Below are 21,914 nucleotides of genomic sequence, written 5' to 3'. Positions count from 1 at the left end.
ACAATTTAAATTGATCATTAATTTATCACAACACCCTCAACTTTGCAAGTTCCAAGGGACTCGCCTCTTAAAAATGAAAGAAATTGGAAGGCTAATTCCTGCCCACCCTAATTTTCATACCCTTTGTTTAAGTGGGTAGTGCTCACTCAAGCATGAATAGTTTTCCAACTTTTTGGTGTCATTTAAAAGTTTAATTTATTGGCTTTCCATATATATAGGTATTTTTCCCCAAAGTGACATATTTTTTGTTTGGCAGCCATTTCAAAAGTGTATAGTTTTTTTTTGAGACGCACTGTATACCGGGGCAGCTGCTCACATGATGTCACAAATTAAAACCCATGTAACTATAACTTTTCAATATACATATATTTTTCCTGAAGTTTTTATCTTTAGGACCTACACTTTTTCTTGTTTTTCTGCACTTGATTTAACCACTATGGCCCGTATTCTGAAGTCGGGTTTAAATTAAACCCTGGTTTAAAGTTGTGGTTTAAGTTAAAGCTGACTTCAGAATACGGGCCTATATGACTCGGTATGAGCTTCAATATCGAATCTCGCTGCAGATCTTGAATGGATGAAATGAATAAAAAAACTGCTGTAATAACCTATGATTGTGGGCATCAACAGAAAGACAATTTGAGACAATACTGTCAACAAATCATGCAGGGGTTTATCATTGAAAATACCTTTTGCGCAATATCAATATTAAGTAACGATATATTTTCAATTAAAAAAACAAAAAGTTAATATGATATGAACGGGGAAGCTATAGATGACCGTTATCTATTGTATGTAAAATTATTTCTTGTACTGTGCATGAGAAATTATTATTCAATATGAAATATAAAGGGGTTTTTTAAGTGAGGGGGCTTCCATGGTGGTTCTCGGGTCTGGTGCCCCCCTCCCCCTTGAATTTAAGGAGATTTAAGATTGAAATAGTGACATTTTTTCTCATTTCTTCATTCTTATTTATTGATCTTTCTTTATTAACATGATCACCATCTCCCCCTTTTATGTGATCATTTTTTATCAGTATTTATCATGAGAGCGAGGGCGACTCATATATTACACTGTTTTTGCATACATGTATACAGCGTAATAAAAAATCCGAGGCCGTACCTCGCACCGTACGCGTACGCAAATTCATCGCATTTCATAGGAGCTAAATCCCGGTGCAGTGGATCAGGATAGGAACGGCGCAATGGCGAATCCAATCGTAGAGAACGCGAACTATCTCAATCGGGCCATTTTAACGACTCAAAAATTGAGGATTAGCGTATCTAAAACATTCAATCACATGAAAGATGGCATTAAGGTGTCGAAAGATGAGCATGGAGCCCCAAAGTCATTTGCATCACAACTCCAAGAGGATCTTTTCCTCATCAACGAAAGCTTTGTGTGAGTATTCTGACACGGGAATAAGTACACGGGACCGAAGTAATGAATTGCATGGAAGAAGAAGGGGGGGGGGGGGGTGGTGGATGGAGATTCAAGAAGGAAAGTGAAACATTTTGATGCAGGCTGGATTTGATTAAAAACTACATCCTATCAGATAATAAACGTTTCACACATATTTTCAGTTGATAAAGTTCCTTTTATTCTTGTGCATAACTGTGCCAAAAATCTTTCTTGGACTTGGAAAAAACTCTGGCCAGGTATTAATTTCAGATTGATAAAAAAATTGGTGCCCCATGTCTGCACACCCATTCACTTTACACACAATATTCTGGGATTTTGATGAGAAAGGCTGCATTTGGAGGCCATCACATCACATGGAATGCCTGAAATTCATCCTCCATTTTGAGTCAGATTTTAATGAATATCTTTATGTATTTATGACAAGTCTGCGCAGTCCCCCTTGTCTGCGCATACACGTATCTGCGCGATTTTACTAGAAAAAGATACGCAACGACCACAGACTTTACACATGCTATACATAGAAACATATTCATTAAAAACTCTGACACAAAATTTGGGTCAAAATAATGAATTTTCAAAAAAAATTGCCCCCGGCTCACGGGCTTTTTACAGGAACTGGGGGCGATTAAAAAATTATATATATAACGGTGAACCACACCGCAAATTTGTTTATAGTAAGCGCAGCTCCTGCAATTTTTTAATTAGTACATGAATAGCGTGCTAAGTATTAGGCTTATTCAAACATTTAAGAAATCAGATTTAAGTGTTTTGACACCCTCACTCCACATCCCCTTTACAACCACACACACATGAGCTTATTTATTTTTTATCTTTAATGAACCACGAACAATGAACCCCCCCCCCCCCCCCCCCGAAAAAAAAAAATCGAAATAAATGAATAAAATAAAAAAAGAGAGAGAGATGGAGAGAGAATTCAGATCAAATAATAATGAATTTAGAAAAAAAAAAAATTTCATGGTTAGAATCACGGGTGTGGGTGAGTGTTTGTGTGTGATTGTGACTGTGAGGTGCACTTGGATTGCATATAAATTATGTTAAAGAAAAGAAGAAATTAAATCAATATCTAACTCGGTCTATTCAAATTCCAGCACATAGCCACAGTCTATGTACATGTATTGTAGGTTCATGTACCTTAAGTTTTTCACAAGTTATTTGAAAACGCAGATCTCCACAGAAAATGCCTTTCATTCTGGGAGAGTCTAAATTCGGTGCGTGTATTTATTCCAATAAAGTATTTAATTTAAAAAAATAATACTAGAACAGGAGCGTTTACTCAAGTCTGTTATTGTCGCCATCTTGTCTTCCTTGTTATGTAGCCTAGCTACCAGACGCGTGTAGAGGGCGGCAAAATCATGAGCGGTGCTAGATAAGAAATGAGTGCATTTGCCAATAAATATCATGAATCTCACCTCGATGCTAAATCCCGCTTTAACTGGTCTAGCGTGCGGGATATTCATATAACTAATTTCAAGCACTAAGTTACATTTTAAAAAACAAAACATGTAAACTCAAGGGTGCTGGGTTTGTCTGGGGAACTTGGCCAAACTGTTTTGACCAAGATAATGTTCTTTTTATGATTTTAGAGAGTTGGAGAAGCTGACAAATGCTGTGAGAAGACAGAGAGAGGCGGAGACTATTGGGAATACAGGATCACTCAGTATGGATCCAATCACAGACAAGACCCCTCTCTATCCAAAGGCTCTTGAGACATACAAATGGGCAACAAGGGTAGGTTATAATAGTAATAATAATAAACTCCTCAAAAAAGTTTGGAAGTCGTGAGTTTGGCCATTAATTTCTCCCAACCCCCAATTTTACGCAATGCATATTTTATATCATTCAAAAGATCATTTAATTGTCGTTAAAATGATAATATACATGATATGATATAATTTCTGAAGGTTTCCATGGCGAAGAAGAATAGTGTAGTAGGTTTCACGGTACACCATGTATTCTTTCTTGGGCATATGTTGGTCCTGAAAAGGACCACCCAATCTCGACGTTTCGACAAGTGTGTTCTTGTCGTCCTCAGGAGAATGAGCAAAGTTGTAAAAGCAGGCCTTATATACTCTGTCGAAGTGCCGTATGCACGGTATCTCGCAGGGTACATGTCTCTGATTGGCTAGATAGGTCACATGACATCCACATATGCGGACGTGGGTGACAACACACAAATTGGGCGCGCAAAACCAGCGACGACCGGAAATTGCTGTCAGTTATCATTCCCGCTAGGATTAGCATGAATGACAAAAGTCACCACTTCCGCCCATACACTGCAGTGCTCACACGTGTGTGGAACGTCCGGGTAGGCTAATTAGGCAAATTAGCCTCTTTGTCTAGGACGGTAAGCCAGATATTGCTGAGTTGGAGGCCGCTGTCTTGAGGAACAGTGTTATGTTCCTCAATCTCCAACGCTTCTCTGACTCTCCGTTGATACCAGTAGGGGACACGGGTGACCAGTCTACTCTCATCCCAAAGAATCCGGTGATCATGCGTATGGGCATGATCGATGATTGCAGATTTGTCCCTCTCGTCTCTCCTACCATGGGCCTTGTGTTCCTTAATCCGAGTGTTGAAGGAACGACCCGTCTCTCCGATGTAAACTTTACCGCATTCACAAGGAATTCGGTAAACTCCAGGGAGGTCCTTGGAGTTGCGCTTGTCCTTATGTGTAGTGAGGGCAGATTGAAGCTTATTTGAGGAACTATGACGAACCTCAATGTCGGCTTCTCTCAAAATCCTCTGAATTTTGTGAGAGGCTGCTCCCAGATATGGAAGAACGACTCTCGCCTTGGGTTGTCCTGCACAAGGGTTCCGCGAGGGGGGAAGCTCAGTGGAGATCTTATGTGAGGGGTAGTTGTTACATGTACATTTCAAAACACGTTTGATATGCTCAAGCTCACCTCTCAGGTGGATCTGGTCACTAACCTCATGCGCTCGTTTGACTAACGTCTTTTTGATGGATCTCAGCACTGATGGGTGGTGGAATGAACGATAGTTCAAGTACCGATACATGATATGAGTATGATTTACATGGAGGTGCAGGGCCTTGAAATGTGGGGCAAGGTCAAAATTCAAAAATTGCAAAATGACACAATATTGAAAGTCACTGTTCTTTTTTTTCTGTGGTGATGAGTGAGTTTCTCAGCGGTTTCTTTTGTTTTCATGCACGTTAACATCGACATTAACATGGAATCAAACACACCTCTGCACAAGCAAACATAACAAACATGCATGGGTATTTCAAACCACGACTCAAATCATGTTATTTCAAAGATCTCCATGTTAATGGTGATGTTAAGGTGCATGAAAACAAAATAACCCGCTGAGAAACTCACTTATCATCACAGAAGATTCTGCTAGGATCGAAAGCTTAGGCCCCTTTTTGACTTTCTAATTTACTCCATTGGCTCTCTTTTATTAGATAAGCAGTTTTCAGCAGCTTCTTTTTGCCAGAAAAAAATAACAGTGACTTTCAATATTGTGTCAATTTGCAACTTTTGAATTTTGACCTTGCCCCACATTTCAAGGCACTGCACCTCCATGTGAACCATAATCATATCATATAGGGTATCATTTTAAGGGGAATTAAATGATCTATTCATTGGTGTCAATCACACATTAATATTCAATAAAACCAAGGAGGGATTATCGATCAAATTCAGATTTCCAAACTTTACTTGAGGGGTTTATTAATGGGCATTAATATTGCGCCATCTATCTAGAAATAATCTATTCCGAGGCGCATTGTTATTATCTATTATTTTCTACTTTGATTACTGTTCCTGCTTTTTAAGTTCTCTAGACAAAGTTTCATTTGATTCCACTGTTGAACCACAGTTTCAATATTGAACTCTTGTGTCATGAAGCTGCATTTTTAAGACCACAATTGGTGAATAACAGACTTGGTGAAATTGCAGTTAAATGAAACCATCTTTGTGAAGTTCTCGGGCTCTGGCTGTACCAGGGGCAAAAGACAATTTTTTTTGGGGGGGGGCAGGGACGCATTTACTATACATTTTTTTCTTCAGTTTTCATAATTTCTACTGGCAATGCTCCTGACTGGGGGGTTTTTGTTCAAAATAATATTTAGGAAAAGTATGAGGGTTTGTGCATTGTTCAGAATGAGCTTAATGATTTGGGAGTATGAATTTATGAATTTTTTAATGGGATCAGTTATAGCCTTAGCAGATGACTTTTGAGAGTCATAGTCAAAATTTTGAATGTAAATGTATATCGTTCATACACAAGAGTTGCCCCCCCCCCCCCTTGAGAAAATCCTGGATCCCCCCTGGTTTGTCTCCCATGTCGTGCGAAACCATTTCCCAATTTTTTATACCTAAGGGGAGGGTTTCATGAAAGGGCTTGTCAGACGTTTTATAAGATAAGTCCTATTTTATCCGACATTTACCATAGTAATAGTGCTTCTCAGCCAATCAAAATCAAGGAAAGTCAGATCTGACAACTTGTCAGACAAAAATGTTGATGAAACGCTCTCCAGTAGAGCATCATATTTATAGGACATCATGTGATGGAGGTCCAGAGGTGACTGATCAAGATTGCTTGCTCTTTTTCTGATACATACAGCTAAGGGAGCATTCCTCCTTTGCCCATACATTCCTCAATAGCAGTTCTATCAAGAGATCCTCAGGGAGCGGAGGAAGTCCAGCTAAGAGAAGGAAAACAGCTCCTACCAATCTCAATATATCAACACAGTAAGCATACACAATTAGACAAAATCTGAACTCATGATTTAGTTCAGAATTTGACTTCATGCGCTTAGAGATAATCAGGTGAAATTGTGTTTTATTTTGTCGACCAGGCAATTTATGCTACACTTGAATTGGTACAATGACGATGGCAGTCCATTTAAAGTGATGTTAGTAAACAAAGTAAATTGAGGTTATGGTCTAACCCACACCTGATGGAATGAATTCATTGCTGTTTGCAACAATTAGCTCTCATTAGTGCATATTTGAAGGTTACTAGCAAAACTGGAATATTTTGTACATATGTTTAAGCTGTTTATGGCTAGATATATTGTTAACTGACTTCTATAAAAGAAAGAAATGTCTGTCAGTAAGTATCCAGAGTTCTGAAGGTTTTGCATCCTCTGCAAGGGACCTGGCAAGTGGTAATTAGAGCACTGACTTTCAAATCAGAGTTAGTAAGTTGCAGGACCACTGGTTTTAAATACCAATGGCTATCACACCTCACCTATAATCTGCTTTGCCAGTGTTCAGTCTATTTTACCATTCTTTAGTTCCAGTCAATAGTGTCGGCTCAACCTTTATTTACAGTATGTATGAGATGGTATTTTAGTGTTCTATCAGGGTTTATTAATATATTTGTGTTGTTTATTTCAGAGCTGTAGACAATCTTGTCATGAATGTAAACCGTCAATTCCATGAGGTGAAAATCACCAAGATACAACTCAACCCAACAGTATTGCAGGTTTGTAACACCTTCCCTTTTCATAATATTGCTAGTTTGTTTTATGTTTAATATTCTTTTTACTAAAGTACCACCAAAGTTTTCTGATGAACAGATTCTTCTAGTTTGAATACACCAAAAAGGTACTTGAGAATGAAATGAAAGAGAAATTATGAATAGGGTTAAAGGTTTCGGTAATATGAAAAAGGAGAAGTATCTATGGTCAGAAAACATCAGATATAAAGGTTCTTGATTTTATTTGACTTTGAAAAAGGCCTCAGTTAATTTAAATCAATTATTTCTTTGGGATTGATCTAAACTATTTTTTTATAAGAAAGTTACTAGTTTTAATCAATAATGTATTTCAATTAATCAGAATTACCCAAACATCTGATATGTTGGGAATAAAACGGGATTGAAAATAAAAAGATAAATGCATAATCGTGATTGCCCTATGAGGATTTTGATTAGTTATTCATTCATTTTCGGCACTTCAGGTGGAATACACAAGATGGGTATTTTCCAAGTTTAACTCAGTTTGGCAAGAAGATTGCCTTGTTCAATCTTCTATTCATATGATCAATCATCTTGCGATTCAATTCAATTTGTGTTTATTTTTCACTCATAAAGAGCAATCAACAAACATATAAAATATACATGATTACACAATAATATTTCAGATGATGTTTGTAGGAACATGAGTGAGGCCAGTGGCAAGATGGGACGAAACCCAAGGTACTTATTAAAAAAAAAAAACTTTTAAAGAAATTATACTAAAAATGAGACCACAAAAAGCCAAACAAACCCTGGACAAAATAAAACTATAATCTGATCATTCATCTTATAATGCAAAGACCATCAATATAATCTGTTCTTCATCACCATCCCTTCTTCCATCAGGTCTATGTAAGCAGAACATTACAAGCCATCATTGTCCTCCGAGGTTTGCTCATAGAAAGGGTACTCATCAGAGCTCACAATGAAAATACTCTCAATGATGATGGGACGGTAAGCTGATCACTTCTTATCATTTCTATGTAAATCTATAGGGGAAGGCGGGGTAAGTTGAGCATAGGGGCAAGTTGAGCCACCGCCCCCAGGCCAATAATGAATTAGTTAGACATTATGGTGGTGTCATGTATTGATGACCCATTACATAACCCTTAACCCCACCACATTGTTTTCAACTTTGAAACAAAAAGTACTTTTTTAGAGGGAAAAATACAAATTTCAGCCAAAAAAGTAAAAAAGGGTGTGAAATAGATAAGTGTTTTTTACACACACACTTCTTTACATATAATAAAGCATATGAACAACATTGTCAGTCCAGGTATGGATCTTCATTCTCGTCACAGTTTTTTACATGATGGATACATAAGAAATGTGTGGATGCAAAATTATCGCATTAAGTTCGGACTGGGGTAAGTTGAGCCAGCAAACATGGGGCAAGTTGAGCCATGGTAATTCTTATGTTAATGTAAATAAAAACACAATCAAACCTTAATAAGTCATCGATATGCAGGCAGAAAAGAGCAAATTCACATGACAGTTCTTTTACTTTTAGAGAATGTTAGTATTTTTAGAGAATTAGCAAGTGAAAAGACTTTAAATAAAAAATTGACATGCTGGTTCTTCCCGCATACATTTTGTACATAGTTTTTGTGGCTCAACTTACCCCCGAAGGTGGCACAACTTACCCCACAGATGGGGCAAGTTGTGCCACTTGACATCGTTTTTTTCAAAGGTCACAACGACTTTCAGTGTGGGGGTAGAAAGTTGAATATAGGTGAAAAAGATTTCCCAATAATCATATTTAAAGGCAAGGTACTTATTTCTACAATATCATTAGTCATATCAATTCTATCATGCAAAATGCAAAAAGTGTCACAACTTACCCCGCCTTCCCCTACTCTTCAGATTAAACCTCTGGCCCATTTCTAGGAACCATAAATGATACTATCTTTACTTGAAATAGGCCATTGCTTACCATTTATAAGCTAGTTTGGTTGGAAATTCCAAATATTATTTTTCATTGTTGAAGTTGACATTAAAGAGTTTACTGTGGCATATTTGCTCGAACAGAATAATTTCTATCATGCTCAGTTTTGTCTAAGCAGCTTGGGAAGAGTTTGAATTTATCTTAAATCTGAATGATCAACTTGCTTACAGAAAATCATTGGAAAATTTGAAATTTCCAGTCAAGTGAATATTGCCATCATTTTCACCGACATTTTCTAACAGTATGGAGAAGTTTGAGTTGTTAATTGTAAGTAAAGAATTATTATGAATGTAAGAAGATTTTAACTTTGTGATTTCTTTCACCCTTATTTATTGTAGCTTGATTTGTGGACACCATCAAAATATGAAGTTTTCCAGAAGGTGAGTTCAAGATGACGTTATGTTATCATTGCTCTGTACAACCTTGTTTATCAGAACATCCTAGAAGTTCTTGGCCCCGTCTTATAAAAAGATATGATTGATCCATTCAACCACAACTATGGGAAAGCCAGCAACGTCAACATCTAAATTATTTGTAAGATCAAAATATTTTCTGAATATAATACATATTCATACATTCGTAGTTTTTTTGAAATTCCAGTGTGCTTCTCTTGTTACAAAGGACATTTATGGATTTCCATATACTTGAGGTTGATCGGATCAATCGTAACTCTTCGTAAGACGGGGCCCAGCTTAGTTCACTTCCAGTGACATCTCTTTGTGTTGTAAATAATGAATCTTGTTACCAGTCCTGAGACAAACTTGCTATGGAATGGGGACTGTTCTGGTTCTTAGTAAATTCTGCTTGATTTTTAATTCCTTATCCCTATAAAACAACTTATTCCTTTTTTCTGTTTTTATCCTTATTAATTTTTTTTTGTCAATCATATGATTTTGAATTAGCTTTATTACAGATCAATTGATAAAAACAAATCAGCCAAAATTTTGAGACTGAAGTCATATCTCTGTTGAGTCTTTACACTTCAAATGAAAATGAGTCATTTATGTGACATAGTGGTACTTTACAAACAAATTTTTTTTTGATAAAAATGTTACACATCATGATCCCCTCCCCATCATATTGCAGGCCTTAAATTTCAATATTTTTGGGGCAAGGCCACTTTTCTACATTGCACATTCTATTTTATGCCACAAGTCAGAAACATATTTTAAAACAAATAAAAAAATATCCAAGCAAATGATGGGAATTTAGGCTAATAATAGTGTTTTCAACATTTGCATTTTCTAATATCAGATGTCACAGAATTTTCTTAGGAATTTTCTATCGATATCTCCATGTCTCCTATTTTTGACATCTCCACAGATCACTGAGCATGCGACAGCAGCTTCTTTACGATATTATCTACCTACAATGCAAGATCTCTCATTTAGATCTTTCATGGTAAGACTCCCAATATTATCTTTTACCATCTTTATAATTTTATCCTAAATGCATATATTTATGAGTATTTGCCACAAGTGTAAGATAAAGTATTTGATTTGTCAGATTCCAACTATACTGCCTAAAGGATATTCTTTCTAAAGGAAAGGACTCAGGTCTTGGATTGTGATTAAGTATTTTCATTTAAACCCCCCCCCCCTAAAAACCCAGCAATCATTTTTGTCTTACGTATTTTTCCCAATAAATTGGCAAGTGAGGTTTTGTACTTGAATTTTCTTTTAGAAATTTACCATTGCAATTTTCATAGGCAACAATGAACAATTACTCTGGTGATCTTTGTGGGTCAAAGTGCAATTATATCCAAATGATGTACTCTTTTGATTTTATTTTCAGCATTGGCTGAACAGTTTCGCCAAGCTGTTCTCCACACCATGTAGACTATGTGGAAAGTATATCAAGGACAACCTACCTCCTACCTGGCGATGTTTCCGTACTGTGGAACCCTACCATGAATGCTGTCGTCCATGAATTCCATGTGCGAACAATCCTCTCGCTATCTTCTTGCAAGATGTTGATATACTTGAACTGATGTGAATGGATACATCTGATTTGAATGGATACATTCACATTCAATCAGACTACAACATTTTCCAGCCGTGACTAATATGACATACTTCAGAGCTTGGCACCTGTGAATGTTCTTCTGATGAATGTCTCCATATAAGTGATATTCATTGTCACCATTTGAACCGTCATCATCGTTATCATCAGACTTGTCATGTACTCTTCTCTCACCATTCTCAACCCAGATGAAGTTGATGGTTGGTGGGAAAGAAGAGACGAGACTTTGTAAGCACTGTCAAGGATATGTTGCCCCATTTGTCACTGGTTATTGCGTAAAGCTCAGGGGAAGAATGGACAGTTAGATGAACGAGAAAATGAAGACTGTTATGTATTGATTGTAGGACCCGAGTATGTGTGTTAATATTCACTGTAAAGGCTGGAAATGGATAGCCAGTCTTCATCTAGACCCAATTTTACCTACCGCTCAACTGTGGTTAAACTTTATCATTTTGCTTGATATGTACATGTAGATAGCTCTGGGTAGCCAGATATTTCATAGAATAATAAATATTTTTATTGCTCATCAAATCATGTGACCAGAGTCAATTAATTGTAAACATTATGTTGATGCTTTCGTCTGTCCATAGTTAAAGCAGTTTCAAACCATGAGCTAAGTTAAACCTGAGTTTAGAACTGGCTAAATGTTTGTTTTATTTTTGTTATTTAAACATATGAGCAGAACTGTATATAATTAAAATGTTCCATGAAATAAACTTCCTTGGTTAACAATGTATTTATCATTTGTCTTTAAGACATCAGAACATAATAACTATCACTATTGTAAATGCCATTGCAAACACTTGTATTTACACCCCCCCCCCCTCACATACACACACACCTGCACATGGACACACACATAATTGAAGAAGTTAAAATGTAAATACCCCCCCCCCCCCCCCCCCCGAAGAAAACACATGCTTTTGCCACTTATGAAAATGACATCTTGGTGCTTGAAGACTACAGTGAGAGAAATAAGACTTTAAATACTTTCAATTCTTTTATTATTACTCAAAACTGAGAGAATAAATATCATTGACATAATCATTGAGTAGCCACACATAAAAATTCATCCATAAAAGTCAACCCAACAGATAGACTTACATGTATTTACATTGCAGTAATATATATTTACAGTTTAAAAAATCAAGTGGGATTCAGTTAGCAATAAGATAAAGTAGTAAATAAATTGCATAAATCATTGATGGAAAATTAGGAAGAATTATAGTGAAAATTATTAATACAAAATAAAGCAAGGCATTACATAACAGACTTTTGAAGGCAGGCATAATTCTTGTGTTCACAGCCAGCATGAACTCGTACTAGTCATTCATTCAGTCATTCATTGCAACAAGGCAATTCATATGTAGAGAGAGTTTCAAATACATCTATCTGCAAGTGCACATAGAATTTATCATTGATTGTGAAATACTTGTGTAGTTGCCTTGAAAATTGCAAACTGAATGAAGTTTCTTGTTTCGAAATGTTGACATGTCATTCCATGTGCATTATTGTGTTAATTAATAAGACAATTTATAAGTCGACTGCCAGCAAAGGCATTTATAACCCTTTACATGTATTTGCTTATATTCCTTGCATTGTATATTTGTCTTGTATCATTTTGTACTTCTTGTTATCAACAAAATGCTGGCAATTGCCAGTGAAGTTCTAATAAATTCAATTCAATTCATGTATATCCTGAATGGTTTGTAAGTCAAACAGAATTAAGTGGTTCCAAGATGTTTGACGTACGCAAAGGCCATGCACATTTACATGTATAGCACATTAACGGTTTGTAATAAGCATCATTTTGTGGGATTTTACCCATACTTCTTGATCATCATCAACTCTAACAAAAGATTAACACAATGATAAACTTCATACCCATTTATTGAGATTTAGTGAAGCAGAAATAGCATTGTCCTTTTTCTTTTAAGTTGCAAAATTTTATAAGTACATGACTAAAAAAAATAATCAAATGCAATGATCATCTGACAAAAACAGAATTGTGTAGTTACCAATTTTCTTGTTTGGTACACCAGTATTCGTCAAAGTAGAATTACTTTCCATGATTATTTGTGTACTCACTGGAGTGATGTTAAATACAAGTGAAATATTTCATTTACAGAAAGGAAATCAAATACTTTTTGGAGTACAATTACACTCCCAGTCTCATTCTGGGCTTCAAAATATTAGAGTTCATTAAAGTTATACAAAAAGTTCTTTAGCTTTTAGCACTTTCATATATTCCATGTCCAAACACTCCAGTGCGAGCTGTACAGTCAGTGGCATGATGGGTAAATGCTTCCTGGCGGGCATTCGGTGAGCGGAATGTTTCAAGGTGGGGCAACTGACGGGAGAATCTAGACATCTGCCAGAGAGGTGGGTCTTCAACAGGGGGGCAATGTTTCCTGAGGAGGGAGGCACGCGTCTCATAGATTCCTCTGTTCATGTTTTGCTGTTTAAAGAATGAAGGACAGGATTAATCATTTTGGAAGATTTTCTTATGAAAGTGTGTTAGTATATATCTTTCTTATTTTTGGCAATTACTTGAAAATAGGATTAAGACATTCTTTATTTTGTTATGAATGTTTTGATACCATATCTCAACTGTTTTATATCAATTCATTCTGGGTTCCATGTTGTTAAAATGCTATTAACTTTTAGAATTTGGAATTTCACAATATTCATTAAAACTTTGAAATGAGACTTTGTAAAAAAAAAATTAAGAGGATACCTGCCTTGAAATCTAAAACAACAGCAAAAACATTTCTAAGCATACACATCAAATCACAAATCATTAGTTATGTAATCAATACATTTGAATTAATACTCTTCTCTTAATACAATCTACAAGACCTCATAATTCTAGATTTTTCTTTATCTTGTGATTTGTACAATAATTAACAGAAGTAAGCTCACCTTTTGTTGATGTCTTTCTCTCTTGGCTAATTCAGACTTTCTCCTTTCCTGCAACCATCTATCTTGATACTTGTGTTCCAATAAATCAAATACTGGAGTGGATGGCCTGAAATGAAATAAAATAACAGATTATCATTATTGTGATCATAATAACATAATTCAGTCGTAAAATATTTTGGCCAAACAATTACACGAGTCTGATTATGAATCATTCAAATTCAGCTCTGGAGCATGGTATATTAATATTTGTATAAAACAAAAAAAATCAATTTCTATTTCAGTTCTTTGGTCCAATGCAATGAAAATTTTCCTCCTCTTCTAATTTGCATTATGAAAAAAGTTTTGCTATTGATATAGACAAACAAGCCTTTCTGAACTATATTGTTATATCTGGAAACTTCCATTGTTTATATCTGCTGCAGAGACTCATGCAAAGTTGTTTAAGGTATTTTTTGCAAATGTCTTGAACTCTATCCCAAACAGGAGTGTAACTTCATAAATTAACAGGAAAACAATTTTATGTAAAACTATGGCTCATTAATACCAGATATTTACGAACAGGATAATCGACTTATTTATTAGGATTGCTGCAAAAAAAAGAAGGAAGAGGAGGAGAAGAGGAAGAAGAAATCTTTCTTTACCTGGTTGAGATTCCAAAGGTCATGGATGCTGGTATCCTCTTAACTTTGGACTTGCTCTTCTCTTCATCCGATATCCTGCGCCTGACATCATGTGTTGCTCTGTACTGAAACTGATCGCTAGCCGTCACCAACCCAGCACCTATACATGCTTTGTTGAGAGCAATAAAGTCTCTTTCTGGTTTACGTTCTGTGTTGCTGATGGGCATCAAGGGACCACTAGGAGACCATCCTGATAGGGCTTCGGAGGCTCCATTATCTTTGCTCATGTTGGGACGTCCATATGTGAAGTTGGCATCAGCCGGAAGGCTGTATCCTCGTTGTAAAGGCCTTCCAAGTTGAGACTGGAATGTAAAAATAAAAAAAAAAGAGGAAAAATAATTTTCGTACTTGGTAGGGAACAGTTTGTTATTGTGCAAGCATCACTACAGTATGGCAGTGTGTCCAAACTTCGCGCGTGTCCATACTTCGCGGACGGTCCTTATCTCAAAAACTAGCCAATATCCTTAAAATCTGACATCATCAACGTGAAAAGCGACCTAAAATTACCCTGTAATGAAAACTTCTTTAGGATGAGTTCAGTATTCATGAAAATATTGGCAAAAGATCGGCAAATTTGTCACCACTAGTGCCCGTTTTGAAGAAATCAACAAGCATCACGATATCACCATTTTGCAAGCGGAAATCATCAAAAATGTGAGTTAAATGTGGTACTAACCGATTCCATAGCATTTTGCCATCAATCTGATATAAATCTTTCACTTTTTGAGCTTGAGTTTTTGTTTAAATCTCCACAAAAGCTTTGGTGCGCGAAGTTAGGTCACACTTTTCTGAACGGTTTTCCAGCACAGCCCGCATTTGCCGATCGGAATAGAATTTTGAGATCGCGATACTGGCGAAACCCCTTGACCTACTTAACATTTTCGTCCATGATTTTATAGTTTACGATCTTGCCGTCAATGTGGTAACTATTTCTTGAATTGGTTTTGTATAAATTATGAATATTTTGTGAACAAAATTAAGCCTGATGAATATTTTTGAAAAGTGCGCGAAGTTTGGACACCCCATCATACCATCAATCAACGATTGAAAAAAAAAAAAAATATTCTGGGAATAGATCCATCATCTAGATCTTAACAATTTTATTTTCTCTCTCCTTTTTCTGGTTTGTATCACCCCTGTTGGGTACCTAGATGGCTGGGCTAAATAACATGAATACTAAGTAAAAGTAAAAAATATTATGAATTATGATTGCCATCTCGACCTTGGACTTGGTGGTGCATGATGAATGATGATGCATCAGTTACTTTTTTGTTAGGTTCTATTATAAAATAGCTGTATTATTTCAAGCATCGCGATTGGTCAATACGCGTCACATGACATCCAACTTTTTTTGTGCACTGCACGGTAGTGCAAAAGGTGTGCAACGAAAATTGACATTGCACGCTCGAGCAAACCAGTGCGGTAGAAGTCCAACAAAACTGTACTGTAACTTTAAAAAAAATTGTTTCTGTGTTGCTATTTTATAAAACAAATAATGCACTTGCTCTGTCGTGCGTAAATGTAAATGCAGAGAAAGCTCGGTTTCTTCAGATGGAGCACACTGGGCACTCGCCGCAAGCGGCTCGTGCACAGTGCGACTCCTATCTAAAGAAACCTCGCGTGCTCTGCATTTCCACTAACGCACTCGGCTGCATGCATTATTTGTATACTATAATGTTAGACCCAAACTTAGATCTAGGCCTAACTTAGACCTTGATATAGAATCAGGGACAACTCAATCTCGTAATGGGTGGGACAACTCGGCCCGCGGTCCGAGATGTCCCGTGGTCCGAGTTGACCCGACCCCTTGATATAGGCCTAAATAAATCAGAAATACTGTAGATTTTTACTTAGTGGGGCGATTAGATCTTTAGACTAAACATTATTCAATAATTCTAACTTAGGCCTATAGAACCAAAAACACCGGCCACCTAGCATCTCCCCTTAAGGCTTAATATTATTAACCATTAAATCAAGAGCAAAATTTAATACGAAAATATTCACCTTTTTGAGCAGCGGGTTGTCAAAAGGAGCTGTTGATGGTGCACTCATTGTTTTTCCTCTTTCGATTTCTATGAAGATTGGATTTAGATCTACCGGTATAGCCTAAAATAATATCCAGTTTAGCTTATTCCACGCCGCCAGTTCTTGCATTAACGCCTTGTTTTCACAAGCGATGAGATTCACATGGACATCATCAATGCAACAACGCAACACAAGCAGAACATTAACAGTGAACAGGTGCATGTAACCAAAACAAAACTGTATTGGGCGTGTATTGATTCGCATCTCCATGGGGATGAGTCGCAGAGGGCGACAAACGTGTGACTGAATATCCGTGAGTCCACGTGCGACTTGTTGACATTCTTCCTGATCTTGCCAGCTTGCCTTGAATAAAGACCTCGTAATCATGAGAAAATTGAAGTATCATGAACAGAAGTTGCTGAAGAAGGTTGACTTTATATCATGGGAAGTTGACAACAACCTACATGAAGTAAAAATCATGCGGCGTTACCACATTCAAAAGAGGGAAGATTACACAAAGTAAGTGCAGAATTTTTATGTGGTCCCATATGTTTCTTTTTACGTTTCTTTATCCACAAGTTCACTAAATCTATGCTTGTAAAGTTAGACCGGGCTCAATCCCATCTGATTAAGCAAGTTCTAGGGGTCCCAAAGACTGCCGCTGACGAGATTGTCTACCTCCTCACTGACCTCCTTCCAGTCTCATCACAGATAGATCTCAGGAAACTGCTGCTTCTAGGCCAACTCGTCAACCTCGATCACACACGCTTTGAGTTTAGAACATTCTTAGAAGCCCTCAACTTCACTCTGGGGCTACACCGCTATTCCAACGCGTGTTGGAAAAGTCGACGCCAGACGGGTACGTTTTGGCCTTGAATTTCCAGCAAATTAATCAAAATTACGGCCTAAATTTAGGTCTATGTTATCAATTATATACTAATTTCATAATTATAATGTAATATACGGGTACTCACGGGTTCTTTTCTTTCCAAATTTTGTGTTTTCATCGCCTCTTCTGGCCAACTCTTGCGATGGATTTTGTCGCCATAGGATCCTGTACGTGCAAATCCAGGGCGAGTTGTCACATGACGCTCGCGAGTCTCTAGGGGTAATGGCCTTTAATCAAGGCGTTCTTTTTGCTATAATTTTATAATGACGCTTAAATATCGAAATCAATGTAGACGAGTCTGTGCAGGGGCATAACAGGGGTATATAAGAGGGGGCATAGTACATGTCGCATGTGGAAGATACAAGTTACGTAATGTAAGTCCCGAGCACTAGCGTACCTAGGGGGGGGGGGCAGTCTGCCCCCCCCCCCCCCCGATGAGTCACAAACCCATGCAAATTACATATCTCTGCCCCCCGGCCCCCCTGACGAGCTTGAAAACCTATTTTGCCCCCCCCCCCGACGAGCTTGAATACCTATTTTGCCCCCCCTGGCGAGCTTGAAGACTTTTTTTTTCTGGTACGATTGAAGACCTTTTTCATTGAAGAGCCTTTTTTTCCTTTTTTTTTGCTTGTCAAATTTTTTGGTGGCCGATTTTGCCCCCCTGTGGAAAATCCTAGGTACGCCATGCACTGCCCGCGCTACATGTATGTTGGTAGCCCTGGGACCTCTGGATATTAACTAATCCAATTTAATTACAGATGGCAGATTTTTTTATTATCTGAGTAGCCCCCCCCCCCCCCCGGATTATTTGTTCTCACATTACTTTCCTTTTTAAATTTCCTTTCGTTCTTTCTTTCATTTTTCTTTCTTTCTTCCTTCCGTTGCTCCTATGTTTTTTTTTCAGGTGAAATCCACTCGGGGGATGGCCAGCCATGCCCCCATCTGTTTATGCCTCTGAGATGTAGGCTATACTCATGATCTTAATCTTCGATTTTCCAAAGTAGGGGGGTGCAATTTCTCAAGTAAAATTTGACAACCCCCCCAAAAAGGTTATCACAGAAAAATTGTCATTTTGTCTCGCGTAAGATTTGACAAGTAAAAAGAAAAGATGGTTACTAAAAATAAAAGACTCATTTTGTCCGTGTAATATTTGGCAAGCCTCCCCCCCCCCAAGTTTAACATATCGGAGGCGCGATGGCTCAGTCGGTAGAGCAGGGGTTTCGGATTCCGGTGACCCGGGTTCGATTCCCAAGTGGTGCGCTAGTGCCCTTAAGGCTTATCCTCATTACCAGGTCCCTCGGAGAGGACCTTAAGCCGTTGGTCCCCTGGTTGCTTGCTCACAGGCATTCGTGCTTTTTTAGCAGTCAGGTAAAAAATCTCGATATAACATAACATTAAAAAAAAGTGAAGGTCATTTTGTCCTGCGTGAAATTTTAAAAGTAATAAAAAGATGGTCACTAAAATTGAAGTTCATTTTGTTTGTGAAATATTTGGCAAGCCCCCCTCCCAAAAAAAGGTTTTAACTAAAAATGATTGAAGGCCATTTTGTTCCTCTTAAAATTTGTCAAGTATAAAAAAAAAAAATCACTAAAAAATGAAGGTCATTTGTCCCACGTAAAATTTGACAAGCCCCCCCCCCTAAAAAAAAATGAAAGGTAGCTGATAATGATTGAAGATCATTTTTTCTTGCATAACATTTTACAAAAAAAAGTGTGTCACTATTTGGCGAGCCCCCTACCCTCCAAAAAAAAGGTTTAATTAATAATGATCGAAGGTCATTTTGTCTCTCGTAAAATTTGACAAATAAAAAAAAAGTTGTCACTAAAAAAAGAAGGTCATCTTGTCGCGCGTTATATTTGGCAAGCCCCCACCCCCCTAAAAAAGTTTGTCATTAAATATAGAAAGTCATATGTTCAAAGTAAAATAAATTTGGGAAGCAAAAAAGAAAAGGACAAAAAAGAGCAAAGAATATGAACAAAATATCCCCATTACAAATATTGCTGTGATTCTCATAAGGAGGTGGGGGGGGGGACTTAACTTTGTACGAACGACATTTTTTTTTTACATCCAAAATATTGACTATGAATCTCAAAAGGTGGAACAGGCCAGAAATGCTCAACCCCCCCCCCCCCCCCCCGATCTGCCATTGATTCCAATCGATAATGACTTTTCCCTGCAATACTGATGCTTGAAATCAAGATACTGAAGATTGATATATTGTAATATAAATTATGAACGTCTGACAAAAAGATAACCAACCGATCACCTGACCGATCAGCTGACCAGTACGTGAATCACATCGTAGTTGATCAGTCCCCACAGCGTTTGGAACGCTCACCAAGAATTCAAGAAAAAAGACTGAAAATGTAAGTTTAACCTCAATCCATTAAATTTCAAATGTCGTAGAAGTTTCCTTATCATGTTTAAAACTAATTAATACCTAAATTGTTACCATCCACTATGTATTAAGGCGTACATTTGCCAAAGTTCTTGGGTGCAAATAGAAACGGCAATGTCTAACCGGTTTTATCGCTGATGTCGCCTATGAGGTCCATACATGTAATGTTTGGACCTCATTGGTACTAGGAGTGCTCAACTTAGGCGCTCCAACAATACGGCTCCTGCAGGAGATAACAAAGAAGTATGATCTTCCTGATCTTCACAGCCTTCTATCGAATCCTCCTGTATACTCATCTTGGAAGAGATTGGTCAATTACAAAGTGAACCTGCTGACCAAACACAACACATGTCAAGGAATCCTTTCCAAGCCATCTCTTAAGTACTGGCAAGACTGTATACCTCCTTCTGCCAAACTCCTGTACCCGAAAAGTGTACTCTCTCCTGTCTTACGAAGAGCATTTGTGGTGAGAGCTCAACTCCTTACAGCCACCTACTTAACACAGTGTCGTCTCTTCACGCTGAAGAAATCAACCAGCCGCACTTGCCCTCTATGCAAATCTACCGACGAGACTGTGGAACATTTTACTGGGCAGTGTCCCAAGCTAGACCATCTCCGTCAAGTGTTTATTGGCAAAGTCAAGGACTGCCTTGTGGACTTCCCAACATGTGTCGATCTATATGTCAATGCCAACCCACAGGACTTTACTCAGGCCACCCTTATACCATTTCACTCTTGTTTGCCCAAGGAACTACACAATAGTTTACTCCTATTATCTCTCTTTTTCCTCCACAAAATTGATGTATTCCGTACTGACATGGTTCAAACCTCCTAAACCAGAACGACAGCGTATATGGAACATATCTGTTTACCTTGGACCCTAGGAATCTCCAAATAGTGGAGGGATCAGCTACATGTAAGAGAGAGTAGGGTAATTGGATGAGTCGTTAGTGAACGTACATGAAGTTCATAATGAACGCAGCTGAGGCAGTCGTAATGTTAGCAGGCGGTGGAAATGTTTGTAAACTCATGTAATTTATTCATTGTTCATAGTGTGAGTGTCTTGTGCGAAGAATTGAGAGTGGCCATTGACAAAAATGAATTGTCATGAGACAGATGTGACAGAATTTTCTTTTTATTCGGTAGTCTACTTTTGTAGACGTAGTCGTAGACATAGTAAAAATGTTAAAATACTTTGATTTAAATTTGGTCTTTGTTTTGGAATTGGATCATTTATTTCAAGACAATAGATGGTTTATGATTGACTTCAATAAAAGCAGAGGAGGAAGAAGGAGGTGGAATTTTCTGTTATGCTTGCTTTGATTTCTCTTTTTTATTACCAGTGTAATTTTGTAAGCCATTTTTTTGAAATGTTTTTATTTTATAATTCAGTTTTTATTGATAACAAAATCATACAACAACAATAAAAAAAAAACAATTACATGGAACATCACACACAGCATTACAATATAAACAAATATTGAATTAAAAAAAATAAAAAGGAATAAAGGAGCGACATGAATTACATCACATAGAGTCTCTACGTGATTGTGATGTAATTCATGTCGCTCCTTTTATTCCGTTTTCTTTATAAAGATCACAGCAAATTACAGCTCAAATCTCAATTTGCGGAAATGGAGAGTTAGTTTAGTAAGTTTACCTTGCTTTTGGCTATCCTATTCTCTGTTTCTCTATCAACATTCAAATAAATTGTAAAAGCTTGATAGGTGGGATAGTTATTTTGGAATTTACAAATATCAAAATATTTCAGTAAAAGAAAAACATAAGTCACAAATCTATCGTTTTTTAATCCAAACATTCTTTCAAAGGGAGTAAATTTAATGTTATTATGCATTTTCAAATTTATAGATTTAATCACTTCATTCCAAAGAGGTTGAATGTGGGAGCATTCCATAAACAAATGTTTCTGGTTTGCTTTTACAAAAATCGCAATTTGGAGAGTCCTTTCTTTTAACCTTGTATAAAAAGAAATTAAGGGCAATTGCCCTATGAAAGAATTTAAAATATAAAGAACGGAAACTGGTATTGATCAAACGTTAAACAATTTTCAGATGAATTTCTTTCCAATTCAAAGGTACATCTTTA

General features: G+C 37.1%; 3 protein-coding genes across 5 annotated transcripts in view; 2 read left to right on the top strand and 1 right to left on the bottom strand.

Annotated features, from left to right (window-relative positions):
• Positions 1-1,145: 1,145 nt before the first annotated feature.
• LOC129278034 (mediator of RNA polymerase II transcription subunit 27-like) lies at positions 1,146-13,113 on the top strand. The gene is made up of 8 exons (XM_054914235.2): positions 1,146-1,398; positions 3,024-3,168; positions 6,028-6,155; positions 6,807-6,894; positions 7,774-7,881; positions 9,211-9,252; positions 10,196-10,273; positions 10,667-13,113. The coding sequence occupies exons 1-8, from the start codon at positions 1,202-1,204 to the stop codon at positions 10,799-10,801; spliced, it is 921 nt and encodes a 306-aa protein (XP_054770210.1). The 5' UTR covers positions 1,146-1,201; the 3' UTR covers positions 10,802-13,113.
• On the bottom strand, positions 11,882-17,061 carry LOC129278032 (cilia- and flagella-associated protein 77-like). Of its 3 annotated transcripts, XR_010295959.1 has the most exons (7): positions 16,296-16,688; positions 16,167-16,208; positions 15,518-15,775; positions 14,458-14,879; positions 13,817-13,922; positions 12,586-13,352; positions 11,882-12,470 (listed from the first exon to the last, which is right to left on the bottom strand). XR_010295959.1 is itself a non-coding variant. In XM_054914233.2 (4 exons), exons 1-4 carry the CDS (start codon positions 16,546-16,548, stop codon positions 13,119-13,121), a joined length of 729 nt encoding a protein of 242 aa, XP_054770208.2. In that variant the 5' UTR covers positions 16,549-16,771; the 3' UTR covers positions 11,882-13,118. The 3 variants fall into 3 exon arrangements, 1 of the variants encoding a protein (XP_054770208.2); XR_010295958.1 differs by lacking the exons at positions 15,518-15,775; positions 16,167-16,208 and having other exon boundaries at positions 14,458-14,798; positions 16,501-17,061; XM_054914233.2 differs by lacking the exons at positions 15,518-15,775; positions 16,167-16,208 and having other exon boundaries at positions 11,882-13,352; positions 14,458-14,798; positions 16,501-16,771.
• Positions 16,806-21,914, top strand: part of LOC129278033 (U3 small nucleolar ribonucleoprotein protein IMP3-like) — a 14,054-nt gene continuing 8,945 nt past the window's right edge. Inside the window, exon 1 of the mRNA XM_054914234.2 lies at positions 16,806-17,040. Coding sequence (XP_054770209.1) covers positions 16,907-17,040 — 134 coding nt within the window. The 5' untranslated portion in view covers positions 16,806-16,906. The remainder of the gene's footprint in view (positions 17,041-21,914) is intronic.

This window comes from Lytechinus pictus, chromosome 15 (assembly GCF_037042905.1).
Source record: "Lytechinus pictus isolate F3 Inbred chromosome 15, Lp3.0, whole genome shotgun sequence".
Taxonomy (NCBI): Eukaryota; Metazoa; Echinodermata; class Echinoidea; order Temnopleuroida; family Toxopneustidae; genus Lytechinus; species Lytechinus pictus.
The sequence above is the reverse complement of the archived record's forward strand: the minus strand, read 5'-3'. Positions and strand labels throughout refer to the sequence as shown.

Coding starts and splice junctions, on each gene's coding strand:
- LOC129278034 (XM_054914235.2), top strand. CDS start 1,202: ATGGCGAATCCAATCGTAGAGAACGCGAACTATCTCAATCGGGCCATT. Junction 1,399..3,023: donor CTCATCAACGAAAGCTTTGT/GTGAGTATTCTG, acceptor TTATGATTTTAG/AGAGTTGGAGAAGCTGACAA. Junction 10,274..10,666: donor TCTCATTTAGATCTTTCATG/GTAAGACTCCCA, acceptor TTTTATTTTCAG/CATTGGCTGAACAGTTTCGC.
- LOC129278032 (XM_054914233.2), bottom strand. CDS start 16,548: ATGAGTGCACCATCAACAGCTCCTTTTGACAACCCGCTGCTCAAAAAG. Junction 14,799..16,500: donor ACAACCCGCTGCTCAAAAAG/GTGAATATTTTC, acceptor TTTACATTCCAG/TCTCAACTTGGAAGGCCTTT. Junction 13,923..14,457: donor ACCTTTGGAATCTCAACCAG/GTAAAGAAAGAT, acceptor ATTTCATTTCAG/GCCATCCACTCCAGTATTTG.